Source organism: Azolla caroliniana, unplaced genomic scaffold, assembly GCF_043228905.1.
Source record: "Azolla caroliniana isolate FFs.n. ecotype wild unplaced genomic scaffold, voAzoCaro1.0.p SCAF_14, whole genome shotgun sequence".
NCBI lineage: Eukaryota > Viridiplantae > Streptophyta > Polypodiopsida > Salviniales > Salviniaceae > Azolla > Azolla caroliniana.
The window spans coordinates 19,821,434-19,839,732 of record NW_028230449.1 but is presented as its reverse complement, the minus strand read 5'-3'; the positions used below and the strand labels follow the sequence as shown (position 1 = coordinate 19,839,732).

At 37.5% G+C, this 18,299-nt stretch overlaps 3 protein-coding genes across 6 annotated transcripts; all 3 read left to right on the top strand.

Annotated features, from left to right (window-relative positions):
- Positions 1 to 549: 549 nt before the first annotated feature.
- Positions 550 to 3,662, top strand: LOC147855799 (uncharacterized). 2 transcript variants are annotated; one of them, XM_087330749.1, is made up of 4 exons: positions 550 to 846; positions 1,544 to 1,668; positions 2,616 to 2,795; positions 2,995 to 3,662. In XM_087330749.1, the coding sequence occupies exons 1-4, from the start codon at positions 648 to 650 to the stop codon at positions 3,376 to 3,378; spliced, it is 888 nt and encodes a 295-aa protein (XP_087186875.1). In that variant the 5' UTR covers positions 550 to 647; the 3' UTR covers positions 3,379 to 3,662. The 2 variants fall into 2 exon arrangements, with proteins under 2 accessions (XP_087186875.1, XP_087186873.1); XM_087330747.1 differs by having other exon boundaries at positions 1,544 to 1,701.
- Positions 3,663 to 5,063: 1,401 nt separating this feature from the next.
- On the top strand, positions 5,064 to 8,521 carry PRPL11 (plastid ribosomal protein l11). The gene is made up of 4 exons (XM_087330471.1): positions 5,064 to 5,343; positions 7,280 to 7,452; positions 7,847 to 7,910; positions 8,083 to 8,521. The coding sequence occupies exons 1-4, from the start codon at positions 5,154 to 5,156 to the stop codon at positions 8,289 to 8,291; spliced, it is 636 nt and encodes a 211-aa protein (XP_087186597.1). The 5' UTR covers positions 5,064 to 5,153; the 3' UTR covers positions 8,292 to 8,521.
- Positions 8,522 to 10,137: 1,616 nt separating this feature from the next.
- Positions 10,138 to 18,009, top strand: LOC147855797 (GC-rich sequence DNA-binding factor-like protein). Of its 3 annotated transcripts, XR_015530787.1 has the most exons (8): positions 10,139 to 11,530; positions 11,935 to 12,102; positions 12,916 to 13,592; positions 13,764 to 14,046; positions 15,313 to 15,596; positions 16,942 to 17,130; positions 17,251 to 17,450; positions 17,621 to 18,009. XR_015530787.1 is itself a non-coding variant. In XM_087330045.1 (7 exons), the coding sequence occupies exons 1-6, from the start codon at positions 10,190 to 10,192 to the stop codon at positions 17,126 to 17,128; spliced, it is 2,940 nt and encodes a 979-aa protein (XP_087186171.1). In that variant the 5' UTR covers positions 10,139 to 10,189; the 3' UTR covers positions 17,129 to 17,130; positions 17,251 to 18,009. The 3 variants fall into 3 exon arrangements, 2 of the variants coding, with proteins under 2 accessions (XP_087186172.1, XP_087186171.1); XM_087330045.1 differs by having other exon boundaries at positions 17,251 to 18,009; XM_087330046.1 differs by lacking the exons at positions 17,251 to 17,450; positions 17,621 to 18,009 and having other exon boundaries at positions 10,138 to 11,530; positions 15,313 to 15,592; positions 16,942 to 17,077.
- The last annotated feature ends 290 nt before the right edge of the window (positions 18,010 to 18,299 follow it).

Here is an 18,299-nt window from a genome sequence, read left to right as displayed (position 1 = left end):
CCCTCGGGAAAGAATGCCTTTTCTTTTTAAAGGAATTCTATTTTCAGCAAACCAAAGTACACCAACATGTGCATACTAGTTAGTGGGTCTACAGAATAACAAGGAGGAGGACAGGCCATTCTGCTTTGGTGTAATCACATGCAATCTAAATGTGGGGGAGGCACAAACTAGTATTTGTGATCATCCATCCCCATAGGAATTGCAGAGTTGGCGTATATGTCTCTCGCCTCATACATATATAGCTTGTTAAATGTCACTCACCCTAGCGTGTCAAAACATCTATTGCCCTAACATGGTAAGCCTTAGAGTTTTTTTTTAACACAATCGGCTTGTGGTTTGAATCAATTGGTTTAGGTTGCGCTTTGTCCCGATGAGCTCCATCCGAGACCCCTAAGGATTTTTGTTTTGCTCTCTTCTCTCTTTACTTCTTTCACTTTGTATAGATTCTTTGGTAGTGAGTGAGTGGGGTTAAAAACAGAGGAGAGCTTCAGCTTGGCCTCTTCTTCCTCTTTTTATTCAAGACTTTTCTTTCTCTTGATTCACATTTGGTAGTGGAGATTTAAAAAAAAACAGAGGAACTTCAGGTTTTCTGTTGCTTTCTTTTTGGAATTTCTTTGTCGACTCTGGAAGGGAAGTGCCACTCCACCATGGATGAGAATGATGATATGGAGCAGCAGCAGAAGATCGAAGAACAAGAAAAGAGAAAGAAAGAGAACCTGGAATTGAAGGAAAACGAAGAGAAGGAGCAGAGAAAGGAAGAAAAAGAAGAAGAAAAAGAAGAAGGAGAAGAGGAAGAGAAGATGATGATGAAGAAGAAGGAGCCCCAGGTGTTACTCCAAACAGAAGGTAAGGTTTGTTTATACTGCTTCTCATCCCAACCTACATTGACATTTCTATTGTAAGCTCCTTTTGTTTTCCTTAAGTTGAATCATTTTAGAGAAAAAAAAGACAAAAAGAAAAAAGAGAGTATTGCTGTGTGATCAAGTTAATACATCCATCGTTTACATTTCCACACTCGGAATCTTTTCAATACCTTCTTTTTGTACAAAGTCCTCAACCATTTTTTCCAATTTCATCAATGCATAAACCAAAGGGAGTTGGTGAGATTGGGCACCCCTGCTTAACACACACACACATAAGAAATGCAGTAGGGTTCTAGTGAGTCTTAGTACTAAGAATCCAAATCCTCAATAAAACATTAGCAAAATCAATCTTGCTCCACCTTTTTGGCAAGGTAAAAGCTCAATACAGATGCAACATTCTTTGCAATCAAACCTTAATGGTCTCTCTCTCTCTCTCTCTTTAAGAAATGAATTGTCAACATTCTCATGTGTCTTCTCCTTTTTCGGAGAAGTAAATCCTCAACTTTATATGCAAGCTCATTACGTACTCTTTCCTTGGCACAAATTATAAAATGTCATTGTCTTTTCGTTCATAAACGGTGTCTGGTGGCACTTGTCAGTGTCTCAAAATCCTTGCTTATTTCTATTATGTTTGTGGGTGAGTATTGTTCTCATTTAAATAACTCTCTTTTTTGTTTCAGAAAAGAAAGATCGCATAAATGCAATTTGGGAACGACTAAATGCTAAGAACACTTCTCCGATCACAAAGTTTGTTCCAAAGAAATTAGAAACAAAGATCGACGAAGTAAAGAAAGTGGGAGCAAAGGTTGGGGAGACAAAGAAAACCCAATCTGTTCCTGTAAGTTTGTTTTAGGTGGTATTGAAGGATAATAGCAAATGATTATGTTCCCAAATTTATTCCTCCTTTATATACCTTTATAACATATATTTTACAAATGTTTCCCTGATATCTGTTTTGAATTGTCCTCATCATGATACACATGTTAGGTTCCAACATAGTACTCCATGTAAATATTTGATTATGACCAATTTATGGAACAGCCAAGATTCTTGGTATGTCTGCATATGGCATTCAAGTGCATCATGACTTATGCCTCATAGCACGTACCCTATAGTAATAATTGCTCTGGCTATTTCTCTCAAGGGAAATGTGCCATTGAATGAGATGGCATAAAATATAGCGTGTAATGGACATAATGACCTGACTAGTCATGAATCGATGAGAAACCCTGCACAATCATCCCATGGGTGGGATTTGTAATACATATGTTGGCCAAACTTCTGTTAGATATCAAGATATTGTCATCGGAATGTAGTGGTTCTGTCAGGGTTGCACTGACCCTTGCTGTTTGAGACCAATTGTAAACTACCAATAGAGGGCAAGGAATAGCTTCACAATTGCTCTATTTATAATATGGACTAGCTATTTTTATAACCCTGCATGTACTATTGGGTGCAGATTTTATCCAGTGTAGATGCATGATAAGTTTATGATGTTGCACCTGCTGGGTTTGGGTCTCAGGAGTTGAATGTTACAGTTATATGTTATTCTGGAGTTTGTTTTATGCAGTTTTTAAGTTCATGCTCTTAGTACACAGTATGTAGGATACCTTTCAGACCATGTTTTGTCAGAATCACATATGAATAATGGTGAGAAATTGCGCAGTTCCCTTGCAGGTGTTTGCTACATATCTATCTATATATAATACGTCTAATGGTTTTAAGTTTGACAATATCATGTCTGGCATCCAGGAGTGGATGGTTAGTCTAGGGTTTGCACACCAGAAGACGACCACTACAATCAAGAGCGGCAAAGATTTAGCTCTCAAAGGGGAAAATGATCAAAGTAAAGAAGATGCAAAAAGAATCGCCGCAACCGCAATAGCTGCTGCAAAAGCAGCATCTGATGCAAGTAAAATTGGCAAGATAGAGGTACATTGATGGCTAATATACTAGCAATATTTGAACGTTTTTGTGATTGATGAAAGCTCAAATCTGATGGATATAGTTGCATGTCACCATTGATGTTTTTGTGATTGATAAAAGCTCAAAATTGATGGCCAAAGTTTGAAAATACCATTTGATATATTTTGTGATTGATAAAGAAAAGCTCAACTTTGGTATTTAATAGGTGAATGAAGTAAGAGATTTTGCTGGGGAGGAAGTCAAAATCACAAAATACCTTGATCCAAACTCAAAAGCCGCTGAAGATTTGAAGCGGAAGCAAGAGATGATGGCTTTCTCATCATCAGGCCTAGATGCTCTTCTTAAACAGATTGACAAGAAACCAAAGCTTAATGTGCTAGAGAAGTCGAGAAAAGATTGGAGTGAGTTCAAGGAAGAGAAACAAATCAATGAAGAGTTAGAATCTTACAAAAAGAGTGGGGGGAAATATACTGATAGGGTTGCCTTTCTACAAAGAAGTGAGCTACGAGAATATGAACAAGAAAGAGATGCTCGTCTAGCTCGACAACCGAAAAAGCTAGATGCTGATGTATTATATACAGAAGATTAGATGAGCTGATCTTTCTTAAGTCTGTAATATGCTATTGTCATCTAGAAGATTAGCTGGTCAGTAGGTACTTTTCAACAATGACAAGCCTCAATTTTGAGTTTGTAATATTGAAGAGGTTGCACAAATGTGAAATTTCAATGTTGTTTGAAAAAGAAAATGTGGAGTCCACATAATATCAATTGGTTATATAAGAGGTTCATCACTGGCCATGAATCTGATGCTTTTTGGGACAATCATGTTCTTGAGAAGTTTCTGATTCATGTTTGTTGCTGTTGTGTTGCTCCTACTTGCTTCTTAATCAAGTTTGTGTATCCAAGTTTGTGACTTGTATTCAAGCAACGTTAAGGTCGCGCGGTTTTAAGAATTATAATTTTAAACTTATTTGAAAGTCTGTTTCATGATGAAAATGTACTCGTGTTCCTTAACTAAAAATTTACAGACATTTCTAATCTGACTGTTATTTGTAACAGAGTCCACGCAATATCTTTTGATGTATACATTCACAAACCAGATATCTACATACAAGTAACGTGATGCATTGCAAATTATTTGCAAATGTAATGTTCAATTAACTTGTAAAAACCAATTAGAAAAAAGAAGTAACCGGTCATAAATTTTAATTATTGTACAGAAAAAATAATGTGACCTTCAAATTGAGAGTCCGAGAATGTCAAGCAAGTCTTTTTTTCCTAGTTTAAAAGGCTTTATAAATTTCTTTATGAGACTAGGCTTTAAACCAGCTACTCGCTAGTTCAAAACTATTTACATTTTGATTGGGCTTGCCTTGATCAGATCATAAATGGCACATTTTCTTATACCTTTTCTCCAACCTAAAAAATCTAACCAATTAGTTGTGTCTACGTGACTTTTTATGAGATCAATGAGTACTCAACGTCTCAACTTTGAAATTTTGCCAAACTATTCAATTTGAATTATTCCTAAGAAACGGAATGAGTAGAACTAATGAAAAGCTACCTCATCGACATGCAATGTCTATTTGGATGACGACAAAGGTTCAATAATATGTGCGGCTTTCACAGAAGTACTTACACAAATCACATTGAAGAATGGTGACCTTATTTGTAAAGCACACTCATGTGCACGCAAATCACACTGAAAGAATGGGACAAAGGAATAGGACGGATGAGAATCTAGCTATTCACCCGACTTTCCTTACAACCAATGAGAACACACCGCCTCTTCAGCACGAAAGCAGTTCTGTGTGTGGAGCTGGAGTTGGGTTCAGACATCAAACGAAAAATGCCAAGTTCTGGAATGTGGGCAAAAACGAGGGTGGCAGAAGTCTCTTTTGGCCAATGAGAATGCCCCATACTGTGTCAGTATGACAGAATCCTGTATGGTAGAGAGTCGGGGTTTAGGTCATGGACAAAAATGTTGGGGGTTTTGGGCCACGGACAAAATACGGGTGGTCATAAAGTCCATCCATACTGTGTCAATATGACCGAGTCCCGTAAGTTAGTGAGTCGGGGTTTGGGCCTTAGACAAAAATGCTGGGGGGTTTTGGGCCACGGACAAAATGCGGGCGGCCGTAAAGTCCATTGAAAAGGAGTAGCTTTGGAATGAATGAATGAATGAATGAATACAGTCTAATTCTTTGTCACCTTTCACACATTACTACTCTACTCACATAAACTCACCTTATCTATAACTCTTCTTCTTCTTCTTCTTCTTCTTCTTCTTCTTTGTGCTCTCTTCCTCTATACTTCCTACACTACAGGTGGAAAGGAGAACAGAGCAAAGCTTTCTTTGTGGCTATGGCGTCTTCCTCTCTGGTCTCGACCTGGCTTCCCACTAAGAGCACCGACCTCTCCTCTCGTCTTTCTTTCTCGCCCAATTCTCTCAAGAGCAACATGGTCTCTGCTCGCCCAGCCTCCTCTAACCCCATGCCTTCTCGGAAGATCGTCGCCATGGCTCCTCCCAAACCTGCAGGGAAGGCCAAGAAAGGTTAGATTGTATGTTTCTTAGGCGAAATAGTTTTAACCTTGTTCAAAATTGGTGTGTTTGTAGAGAAAGTTTTTGTGTGCCCGTGAATGAGATATGGTAGCAAATCAGAGAATTTTTGTGTGCCTTTAAAATGAGATATAGCAATGTATCAGAGAATCTTGTGTGCATTTAAAATGAGATATCGCAACATATCAATGACATTCTGTATGATGCTGTAAATGAGATATTTTAGCGTAGTGATGAAATGAGAATTGATACACTATATCAGAGATAAATTTATGCCTTCGAATGTGATATGATAGCACTATATCACAGATGTTTTTATGTCTTTTTAACTGAGATATGGTATCAGCATAGTAGCGATATTTTGTGCCTTTATAAATGATATATGGCAACACCAAATTAGAGATATTTTGATTCCTTTATGAATATGAGATGGTAACCCTATATTAGAGACGATGTTTTGTCTTTGTAAATGAGATATGGTAGGCTATATTAGAGATGTTTGTCTTTATAAGTGTTTGTAAATGGGATAATGTTAGTATATCGAAGAGATTCTGTGCCTTTATAAGAGACTCTAAATGATGCAATGTGTTATAAGTGTATTACGTAAATTCTGTATAGACTGCAAACGAGATATGTTTGTATGTTACGATGTCGTATGATTATAAGAGACTGTACAAAAGATATGACAGAGATTCTATGTCTTTATACTAGACTATAAATAAACTGTAGTAGTACATTATAGAGATTTTGGGCCTTTATAAGTGACTGCAAAGGGATACAGTTGTATGTTGGTGATAGTTTTGTGCCTATTTATGATACTACAAATCAGTATGGTAGTAATTTTAGATAAATGTTTTGCCTTTGTTAAGAAAGAGTAAACATGAGACTTGGTAGTATATCGAAGGAAATTATGTGCCTGTATACAAGGCTGTGAGAACTGGGGTTTTTGTCTGAGGCATTTTACAAAATTCTTTCTGTTCTGTGTTGATTTGGGCTCCTTCATTGCCTTTGGCATGCCTATGATTGTGAGATATCCTTTTTGTTGAATAACTTGGGAAATGCAGTGCAGATACATTGTATGCCGATATAAGTGCCTCACTTTCTTTGTTTTTTTCTTTAAGTTAACTCCCCAAAAACATATGGAAAGTTTACTAGTTTTCTTATGGACAATGGGCACGCATACTTTGGTAGTCAGGTATGAGTCACACACTGTTTAACCTGTACATTACAAGATCGATGATGGATTAATCGATGCATCTTCTAAGTATTGCCAGTGTATCAAATATTCTGCTAAAATTGTTGCGGATACCCTGTGAGCCAAGAATCGAAGAGCTTCAGCATATTATGTGATCATAGGTACTTCACACTAAGGGGATCTAGGTAAGAACCTCTATATTTTTTTATCTTTGGAACCATTCAGTGCCCTACCATGAAAACAATCAAGCAAGAAGATCAATATCCCTACTAGGTGATAAGAACTTGAATCAATAACTGGAAATAGGGAAGCTGAAGATTAATCCAGAGTGGAGTTCAAATGAGGATAAAGTGCTAAGCCTACAACTAACTCAAATTATAATCTGTGTATGGAAGTAGATCCCATAACATTTAGGTTGGTGAAGGTAAAAGGATATGAGATGCATGGGCAAAGTTTACGACCTCAATAGCTGAAATTCCTTAGGATGTGCACATAAAGTCTGCATCTCAAAACGTAGGGAGAAATTTTCATTGCATTTAATGTAAAGGTGTATGTGTTTTACAGGAAGCTGCTGAGGTTTTTTCTTGTTTAATTTTTTTTTGAATGTTGTGCTGTGCTATGTTGCTGCTATATGGTCTTTAAGAAGTGTAAAATGGGCGACATTCTTTTCATTATCTAAGTTCTGAGATTTGTTTGAACCATTTTGTTGTTGTTGTCATTGTTTTTATTATGCAGTGGTAGCTGTGGTAAAATTAGCACTTGAAGCTGGAAAAGCAACCCCTGCACCACCAGTTGGACCTGCGTTGGGTTCAAAGGGTGTGAACATCATGGCATTCTGCAAGGAATATAATGCAAAGACTGCTGATAAGGCAGGTTATGTCATACCCGTCGAGATCACCGTTTTTGATGTAAGTACATCACAAACTCGGCGAATTAGATTATATCATTTCCAGAGAAGAGAGGGTTTTCTTTTTTTTAATACGTTAAGAGTTTTTTGTTCTCACCTTTGGTATAAAAAAATGCTCAGCCAAAAACAGAAAATATGTTTTAGTGATTATGGAGAAACATGATTTATTCTGCCTGTATGTGAAATGATGTCATGGGAGAAAAACATAGATGGTTTTAACAAATAGACATCTGGGATTTCCACTTTGTTGTTTAAACACTTAGTTACACAGCCACACACACAAAAGACGCTTGCAAAGCAACTCCTTCTTTCCAATAAATCTGCTAGTCATTTTAGACAATATTTATAATTCAAACTATATTGACTGACTGAGTTCATGTTTTGCAACACACCAGGACAAGAGCTTCACTTTTGTGCTAAAGACTCCCCCTGCCTCCATTCTGCTTCTCAAGGCTGCAGGTGAGTATTGAATTCCGAGGAAAAATCCTTAATTTGTGTATCTCAAAACAATTCTTCTATTTAACACATCTTGAATGATGGTCTGCATGTTCCTTTTCTTTTCCATCTTTTTGTGAACTCACCATGATAGGTTGGTTTGCATGGTTCTGTGGAACTTGTTGATGTGTAATAGGAGCTGAGAAGGGATCTGATAATCCACAGAAAGTGAAGGTGGGGACAGTAACTGCTGAGCAAGTGAGAACTATAGCAACAGAGAAGCTTCAGGACTTGAATTGTACCACGATCGAATCGGCGATGAGAATTATCGCTGGAACAGCTTCGAATATGGGTATTGTAATAGATCCTCCGATCCTAAAGCCCAAGGAAAAAATAGTCCTGTAGCTCACAACAACTACTGAATAGAACTCTCACAATGTGATATATGTTCATGAAAAGGAGATGGGCATCTTTTACTATATGTAGGAAGAGAGCTTGTGTTTCGTTAGTTCCAAGCTGATTATTTCAGCCATTTTTTTCACCCGCGGGACATTTCTTTCTTCTCACCAGTTTTAGCATATGAGATCACTATCTTGTTTCAGTGCACAAATTAAATGCAAAGCTAACAATTTAATGACATGAACACTGTATTACTCATGCAAAGAAGTTGCATGGACTCGTCTCTTTGTCTCTCTATACATCACAATTTATATGAATATGTATCATGACTGCATGAGGTAGGTAGTGAGCTTTAAACTGAACCCAATGGCTGATTCGACCAATAACAATGCCGTTTCCTTGCGTTTGCAGTAAATGCAAGAATTTCTCAAAGATGTTTTGGTTCTATCTGTACTCATATTGTTGTCACTTTGTGTAAGATATGAATAAAACTATTAACTCTGCTATATTGCATGCGTTTTGTTAATCAGCGAATTTGTTCCTTGTGTATGGCCCATTTGTGATATTGTACCTGGAAAAAGTGCTCGTGAATGATGCCAACAAAGACATAATTATTTTTAAAATTGTGTTCACTTTGCTTTATTATGGTATATACAAATCCACCATGACACTATTATTTCATTTGGTATGAAGTATATGCATGCTTCATTCTTGTTGAGTGGTTATGGATTGGAGCATATGAACATGCTTCGTATTTTAAGTATATTAATTATACCCATGGTAAAAGAAATTTTCAACATGTAGTTTGATGATAATCTCAACATGGTCAGTCAATTTCTCTCTCTCTCCCCCCCTCTCTCATAATAATTTTCAAAGCTCAAATATGACCTATGGAACCAAAGTGAAACATTTTCACATAATGTGCGTGGAATTGATAATTGATGCTGGATGCACAAGATTTTTATTGATGAACATTGCAATTGAGAGTGCACATTGTGCTTTCTCCAAGAAATGCATGGAATGATAGTTCTAATTAAAAAATGTAGGAAAGAAAGCTCAAATGCCATCAAAGGTGGGGGATTGTAGATTGTAGCAGAGCGTGATACTTATATTTGCGAACATGTTCATGGGGCAAAACATGGATTATTTTTTATACCTTTTGAGCTTTTGTGTAGATGTGATGATGGGTTGGCCTTGTATCATGGCATAGAAGTACATTAAATGAACATCACCATGACGATAAAAACTTTGATTTGGAATGATAGTCTTTTACAAAGCAATATGAAAAGGCAATACCTTATTGAGGAATCCATGTGAGACTTCTTTATATTCTCCCGTATGTGCTAAAATGCAAACCAACAAAAAAGTGATCTCTTGTAACCTAAGGTGCAAGTTTTCAACAAAAGATCCCACCCCTCTCTTCGATCAGGATCAAGTTGAGAGCGAATTTGCGGAATTGATCTTTCAAGGAGGATAATCGGGAGAGAATCGCGAAGCCATTCGTCCGGATGAGGAAAGTGTGCGTGCCCCACTCACTTAGGCATGGAGGGGCGTTTAGAAATTAGGAGAAAGAAAGAGATGGTAGATCTTGTGTCATTTTGTGCGGCCAAAATAGAGCTAAATGTAACATCCTATAGAGCTCCCGATATGCCTCTTCTGCTTGTCCCCCTCGCATAAGTGAAAGCCACAAGGCCAGAAGGCAAAAGGGCAAAGAGCAGAAAGCAAATAGCAACACGCAAAAAGCCAAAAAGCCAAAAAGCAAAAAGCAAAAAGCAAAAAGCAAAACGCAAAAAACAGAGACCATAGAGCCAGGGGCATCAGCTTAAATTTCGTATTTATGCTCTCTTTCTTTCTTTCTCTCTCTCTCTCTCTCTCAGCGATTCTGAACTTCTGATGCCTCGACGATGATGAAGACGAAGAATTTCAGACGCAGAGCTGACGATGGCGATGGCGATGGCAACGGCGAAGAAACAGAGCCTCTCAAACCGCACATCCCCTCGAAGTCCCCTTCTTCGAAGAAGGAAAAACCTGCCAAACAGAAGAAACCCTCAGGTGCTGCTACTAAGCTCCTCAGCTTCGCAGAAGATGAAGACAACCACACCGATGGAAGCCATGCCTCGAAGAAGAAAGAGAAGGTTCCTCCTGCGTTAAAACCACTGGTAAGTTTCGAGAGAGATGAGATACTCCCTTTAGATTCCTCATCTTCTTCGAAAACAAAAAAGAAAATGGCGGGATTTGGAGCTTTGCCTGGATCCGCGGCTAAATTATCTGTGGTAAAGGAGAAAGGAGCAGGTTTTGCTTCTAATTTCCAACCGCAAGCTGGAGAATATACGAAGGAGAAGCTTATGGAACTTCAGAAGAACACTGTTCGCTTAGGTGGTGCAAAACCACCGTCTTCTTCCGACAGTGGTAAACCGCCCTCAGAGCCGATTGTGGTTTTGAAAGGCTCTGTAAAACCACCGCCGGTTGTAGCCGTAGATAATTTGGAAATTAAGACGGTTTCGCAGAATATAGATGGACAGTTTAGAAGCATAAGGTTGCAAGATGCCAGTTTTGCATCAACTAATGTAGAGAGTTTTAGAACAAGTAATGGTGAGAGTTTTAGATCGAATATGGAAAAAGATGATGATGCTGAGAATAGGCTTGGATTGATGGGAATAGGTACCGGGGCTGAAGGAGGAGGTGTTACACACATTCCTGATGCTGCAGCCATAGCTGCGGCCAAAGCAAAGAGAGAAAGGCTGAGACAAGCACAGTCAGCTCCCGACTATATTCCCTTGGATTCAGTTGATTTGCGTGGAAGATCTCGAGAATCCACTGGATTAGATAAAGATAAGAATGTGTCTAGTGATGATGATGATGGTGAATCGATGGTTAGAATAGCAATGATGGGCGAAATTCCTAGTGAAAAAAAAACTAGAGGAGGTGTGTTTGAATCTGTAGAAGAGAAACTTGAGGATAGAAACGGAAGAGATCATAGAGACAATGAAGAAGAGGAGGAAGAAAGAAGATGGGAGGAAGAGCAGTTGAGGAAGGGATTTGGGAAAAGGGTGGATGATTCTGCTGCTAATCGTTCGCAGTCAACTCATTTGGTTCATGGACAAGATGCAACAGGATACTTACCTACAAATCCTTTACCAAGCTCAGCATGGGGATTCGGTGGACCACGCATGGAGGTCATGACAGTATCTCAAAAAGCTCATGTTTGTTTTACTACTCTTCAAGAAACACTCCAGAGGACAAAGGTAACTATTCTATTTGCAAGAGATAGGCTATCATTATCGTCTCTGCGTGAGATAACTTATCCTTGTCATATGTGCCATGGAGTCATAGCTTATCATTCTCATGTGCGCATGAGATAGTACATGATTACTATATGTGGCTTATAGAAGCAAACCTAGAGGCAACCCAAACACCTATTACTCTATCATTGTTATCAAATTGTTTAACATCATCTGCATGATATTAACGTATTATTAAAATGAGATTGGACAATTTAAGAATACTACATAATCTTGTAATAGATATGCAGTTACCATGTTCCACAATATCATATTGCAAGTCACGTGTTAAAATCACTATTCTTTTATAAGATTTATGTATGTGCTGGCAACTTAAATTGTATGATAATAATTGTACTCTCTTGCAGGAGAGTTATAATTGGACTCAATCAGAACTTCACAAAACAGAGGAGAATTTGTCTGCCTCGTTGCACAATATCTCGACACTTGAGAAGACCCTTGTCATGTCAAGTGAAAAATATGTTTATATGCAAAAGCTTCGGGACTACATTGCTGTTTTATGTGATTTTTTGAAGGTATAAACCTCTATAGTGAAATTTTTCATGATGTCTCTCAGTAATATAGCTGAGTTTTGTGGCTATGGCCATTGTATATACTCGTCCTGTGGTTTCCCATAGAATGGGGTCACACAGCACTGCGGAAGGATTTTCTTACAAACAATATAAGCCTTTTTAAAATAAAAAAGAGAAAAAAAGAAAAAGAAACACAAACAGAAAACAGGAACTCAAAATAGAAACAGAAGCAGAAACAAAATAAAAAAACAGACCGTAAACCGAAACCAAAACCAAAACCAAAACCAAAACAAAAAGCATTTGATGGTATTTCTGCCCAACATGTACACTTTGAAGGCAGAATGCACGTTATCTCTCAATATAGCTGAGTTTTTTGTTCTATAGGCATTTTATATATTGCTCTTTGTGCTTCCCGAAAACTTAGGCCACATGGTAGGATTGTTGTAGAAATAATATAAAGCCCTTGTTTTGAAAAGAATATAAAATGCAAACAAATCCTGGAATGGATATATATGAATATCCAACATGTTACTTTTGAAGGTATATATCCCCACAGTGACATAGCTGAGAATTTTGCCTGTGGCCTATAATTTATATACTACTCTTTCTACTTCTCTACAAGGCAATACTGAAGGACTTTTGTACTGACATCCGGGTTTTAACCAGAAAAGAAAAGAATAATAATGCTATAAAAGTTTCTTCGTCCTAAATTGCAAAAGTTTCTGCCTGGCTTGTACTTGCTGTATTTCACACAAGATGTTGAACTCTCTTGGTAAAACCATAACTGTAACTCATCTGGCAATGCGTCTTTTTTAGAGTAAAGGTCCTCTCATCGAGGAGTTAGAGGAGCATATGCAGAAACTACAGGAAGACCGTGCAGCGGCATTAAAAGATAGGAGGATCGCTGATAATGCTGAGGAAATGTTGGTAGCTGAACTAGCAATTAAGGTCGCAATGGAAGCTTTAAATAGAGGATCTTCTACAGCGACAGCTACTTCTTTAGCTTCTGCTATAACCTCTCAATCACTTACCGATGGCCCAAATTTAACGCCACAGCTTGATGAATTTGGTAGAGATCTGAATCTTCAGAAACAAATGGAGGCAAAACAAAGAGCAGAAGCTAGAGAGCGTAGAAGAGCTCATTCTGCAAAGAAGAAAAAAGGATCTGTTTTAGGTCAGCATGATCCTGGGGGTGATAAAGTTGAAGGAGAGTCTAGTAGTGATGAGAGCGAAAGTGAAGAAAAGGCTTTCCAATCAGGTCGCAATGAAATTCTAGAGACTGCAGCAAGAGTGTTTGGTGATGCCGCTGAGGAATTCTCAGAATTGGCTAAAGTGAAGGAGACACTAGAGACCTGGAAGAGAAATTATTTCACAACTTATAGAGATGCATATGTATCATTGAGTGCACCTTCCCTGTTTTCTCCTTATGTACGGATTGAATTGTTGAAATGGGATCCACTCTATGGTGATGCTGATTTTAGTAGCATGAACTGGTAATCCTCGTTTGCCTTGTAAATATTATTATTATTTTCTTTTAAAATGGCTAATCTTACTTGGGAAGACCATTTCTCATAAATATTATGTGAGAAGATTCATTAACGTTTGCATGCAATGTTGTTTGGAAGTTGCAAGAATGTGAAGTTAATCCAAAATTTTTTTTCCAGGCACACAATGCTATTTGATTATGGAATTCCAGAGAATGGCAACAATCTAAGCTCAGAAGATGTGGATATGGATTTAGTGCCAAAACTGGTGGAGAAAGTTGTATTACCTGTCCTTCATCATGACATTGCTCATTGCTGGGATATATTAAGTACCAGAAGTACTAAAAAGGCTGTCAGTGCAGTCCAAGAAGTATTAAATTATGTTCCTGCAGCTAGTGATGTCTTACAAGACTTATTATCAGCTGTCCGGGTTCAGTTAACTGAAGCTGTTGCAAAAATTGAGGTAGATCTTATCTTATTCATTATGACAGCTACAAAATGCATCTAAATAACTGTAATTGTGCATCATTCTGATTGAAAGGATATACTATGACACAGGAGATTCCCTATCCTGATTCCCCTGAGAGTGATAATTGTCTTACATGGATGTTAGGGTTGGTAACTGTCACCTATTGGGCCCAATTGGCTGAAAATTTTGTTTCCATGGTATTAACATTCCAGTGATAGGTTGGGTTCTGCCTCTTCTTAAATAAGAAAGAGTATATTAATATCTAGAAAATAGTTAAAATGGCCTAATAAGATCTGCAACTCTTACGTTCATGATATCTCCTCAAAGCTTCGTAACTGAACTATTAAGTACAAAATAATGTTGTTATGAAATGAAAAATCTACCCGTGATAGTAGGTATTGAACAAGACTATCAAAGAGCTGTGGGATACAACTTGCAAATTAAGAGTGTTTTAATGTAAGAGACATCCTCGTGGATCATCCTAATATTTTTTGCAAGGATTTCTGCATTGTCAATGGATTGCAGAGGGAGATCTTGAATTGAAGTGATGATTGACTGTATCTGGTTATAATATCTGCCTTCCTCTTATCTGATCTTAGGGTGTGGTGGTTACGGGCATGACCATATAATATCTCGTGGTAGATTATACCATAGTATTCTATACACATGGATAAAGTGTGAGGGTTAACCAAGAGTGTAAAGAAGGGAGGATTACTTTTAATCCTAGGGATTGAGACAACCTATAATGGTCAAGTGTGAACTTGCTTGGGGGCATTAGATCTGGCTATAAATATGAGGCCTAGCTACCCTCATTGGATACATGATCGACCATGTCGAGACTCTGATCTTGTGGTGATCAACACTTGTAGTGAGCGCGCAAGGACTAGGTACGACTCAATGCAATGGTGGTGGTATGGGACACCGATCGAGGCTTGAGTCCGTCTCAATCCCTTCGCTCGGGGGTGGTTAGGAGGATCGGCCCCTTTCTTTCTCTCTTTTCTCTATTTATATTTATATTTATATTAGATTTCCTTATCTCATGCTTACATTAGGATTTAGCTCTAACGGTGGGTCACCTCCTTGTAATGTAGGTCCAATCTAATAATATTCCGCCCGATTGTTTTGTTCCACTGATATATAATGTCATTCTATTGCTCTCAGATGTGTGTGAATTTCCTTGTCTAGAGTATTTGTTTCTTTGATGATCATGTTGGCATATTATGGTTCTCAGGTATTTATGGATTATTCATTTTGATACAGGTCCCTACATGGAGTCATCAAGTGAGTAGTGTTGTACCTCAGGCAGCTAGGATTGCTGCATACAGATTTGGTACTTCTATTCGATTGTTAAGGAACGTTGCCCTTTGGAAAGATATACTTGCAATGTCTCTTCTGGAAAAACTTGCATTGGATGAGCTTCTATATGGAAAAATACTGCCACATTTGCGACACCTCCTGAAAACTCCCTATGACGCAATCAACAGAACTGAGCGGGTTATTTCTGCACTCTCTCATGCTTGGATTAGTCCAAATTTCACAAGTAGGTATGCATTCCTTTCTCTTGTGAACTTAAAAAGATCAGTGACCATTTCATCAGTGTGTCCTATATTTATTCCTGGATAGACTGCCTCAGTGAAATCTGAAAGCCTGACATCAGCTCATTTTATTCTGATGAATGTTTGAATGCACATGATCCTCACTGTAAACGATTGATGGTTTCTTAGTCTGGCTTAGCCTCAAATTTCAAAATCTTCAAATAAGTTTTGATGAAAAGTAATGCCATGTCCAAAGAACGCTTTCAATTGAGAAGGAAGAGAACTTATTTTGTATTATAATTTAGTTTGGTGTCCCGTGGGGAGTATTTATAAAGAAATACAAATAAAGTTTTGTCATCAGAAAGACAAACCAGAGGTTAAGGTCACTAATATAAACAAACAAAAAAAATTCCCAAAAATGAGAAAATAAAGAGAGAAGAAAAAAGATAGCCTATACATAGAAGGAAATTAAGTGCAGACACATCTGGAGTGCTATGCCCAGGTGTTATGATCATCCATATGATTTCGTCATAGATTGTAAAATTGACAAAGCAAAGGATTCCCTCCTCTGCACCCATAGAAAAGAACTACGTAAACATGTTCAAGCATGTGCTTTGAAAGTTAATAAACTACGTGCAAGATTAACCCCTCTGAAAGAAGTTTCCAATTCCACCAGCGTAACTCCTGCAAAACAAAGTCCTGGTTTATCCAGACATTGGAAAGCTTCATACCAAAGAAGAGAATGACACTTAATGTCTAATCTAGCAATGCTAATCACATACAAAAATATCATTGTGATAGTCTAAATATTATCCAAACATCTTATTATCTCTAGTTTTGTTGCGTGCATTTGTTATCATCTGTATTGTCAACACTTTTATCTAGAACTTCTTGGAGATATGAAAATCACTATGGTGCAGACCTTGTTAGATCTTAAGGTATAGTGAAGCCATATTTCTTTTTTTAAATATTTTTTAGTATTGTTTCCTGAAACTTCCAGCCTGGGAAGTCTCTTTATCTCTAGCTACATATGGTTCCTCGAATTTGGCTGCTATATCTTTGCCTCTGTTTCAAACCATTGATGATTACATTTGAAGAGCCAACATTTGTTGCATCTGTAGCTGCATTGCAGCACACTAGAAAGTTGCACAAAATGCATAGCATTGTATGGTTGCTGTTACTTTTCCTGTTTTAAATAATGTAAGGTCATTTTTGAAGTGTATAATTGAATTGAGTGAATTCATTAGTAAGATTAATAATTGTGCTACTTTTTATGTAGCCCATAGAGACAAAAAATTGGTTCAGATATTTTGAGAGTAGAAACTGCTTACATTTTGATACTCACGGTATGCAGGCCAAAACTTGAACCTCTGGTGGACTATTTAATGAGCATTGGTAAAGCAATTGAGAAGAGAAAAGGAGCTAATGCTGAAGATGTTGTGGGACTGGCAAGAAGGCTTAAACGAATGCTAGTCGAACTGAATGAATATGATAGAGCTCGGTCACTGTCTAAGGCCTTCCAGCTTAAAGAGGCATTGTAGTGGTGAGTTTGCAGACAAACTATTTGTAATGTTGTATTTACACCTTTCATGTTTCTATACATTGCTTTCAGCTTAATAATTAATTCCCTCCCTGTTTTGCCCTTGCTTTTCTCTTGTTTCAGAGGTTCTCTTTGTAAGAGCTGTTGCCGTGAAGTTTTGTTTGAAGTATTTCCATGTTCAATGGGAACAAGCTTCCACCTTGATCACACAGCATACTTGAGGGATAGCTACATATATTCATGGGCTGGGTTGATGGATATTTCCTGGTTGTCTCAATTGTTGTCCATTAAAAGAAGAGTCATTGGCTTTTCTGCTAGTTGAGGTGATGGATGATATGCGATATGTTGAATATATTGTTTCCCTCTTTGCATCAGCGGGATGCTTTGTACTGCTATCCTTATAGAACTTAATATTTCATAAGTACTATTAATTTTCTGTGCCATATTTCTAATCCCCAACGAAGACATTCTCGCAGGTGTGATGAATTGACAGGATTATTGAAAAAGGTGTTCAATGGGAATATGAAGATTACAGAAGTATTTAGTGGCAACACTAAAAACATAGACCATGTGGAGAGTAGAATTATAAAGAATATTGCATTCGTAACTGTTGGTGACAAGGCCTTCTAGATGAGGTATCTTGGGACATTTGGCTCTGCTAGATGCGATGATGGTGACATCTTATGTTTTTCCTAGCAATGATAATACATTCAAAAACTGTGCAGCAGCAATGGTTGAATTTGAATCGACATTTTATAAATATTTTCAGAGAGATAGAGCTTAACATGCTATTGACATGCTGTTATTACCATTTTATGGAAAAGGGGCAACATGACACGTACATGAAATTTGAATAGTAAGTTGTAAGAATTTTGGGAAGAATCTTTCTTTGCTTTGATTGCTGAGAATAGATTTTACTATGTTTGCCCAATGATAACAGGCCCACCAAGTTGTTGTATTGATGGATAAATAGAGATCTTTGGATCAGTATTATGTTTAGATCCCAATAACTTGATTATCAATGGACTTTTTGGAAGTTCAAATAATTATATGTGAACGTTCATTCTTCTTCTTTGTTATATCAGTTACCATTATATTCTTGATGCTTATATGTGAAAAGTCCATCACCAGACTTATTTAATATAATTAGGTATTATATTTTTTATGCCGCC

Bases quoted from the DNA above. Each gene is read 5' to 3' on its own strand.
- LOC147855799 (XM_087330747.1), top strand. From the start codon at position 648: ATGGATGAGAATGATGATATGGAGCAGCAGCAGAAGATCGAAGAACAA. The intron at 1,702-2,615 runs GTAAGTTTGTTT...TCTGGCATCCAG, and splicing joins AGAAAACCCAATCTGTTCCT to GAGTGGATGGTTAGTCTAGG. The intron at 2,796-2,994 runs GTACATTGATGG...GGTATTTAATAG, and splicing joins GTAAAATTGGCAAGATAGAG to GTGAATGAAGTAAGAGATTT.
- PRPL11 (XM_087330471.1), top strand. From the start codon at position 5,154: ATGGCGTCTTCCTCTCTGGTCTCGACCTGGCTTCCCACTAAGAGCACC. The intron at 5,344-7,279 runs GTTAGATTGTAT...TTTATTATGCAG, and splicing joins TGCAGGGAAGGCCAAGAAAG to TGGTAGCTGTGGTAAAATTA. The intron at 7,911-8,082 runs GTGAGTATTGAA...GATGTGTAATAG, and splicing joins TCTGCTTCTCAAGGCTGCAG to GAGCTGAGAAGGGATCTGAT.
- LOC147855797 (XM_087330045.1), top strand. From the start codon at position 10,190: ATGATGAAGACGAAGAATTTCAGACGCAGAGCTGACGATGGCGATGGC. The intron at 11,531-11,934 runs GTAACTATTCTA...ACTCTCTTGCAG, and splicing joins AAACACTCCAGAGGACAAAG to GAGAGTTATAATTGGACTCA. The intron at 14,047-15,312 runs GTAGATCTTATC...ATTTTGATACAG, and splicing joins AAGCTGTTGCAAAAATTGAG to GTCCCTACATGGAGTCATCA.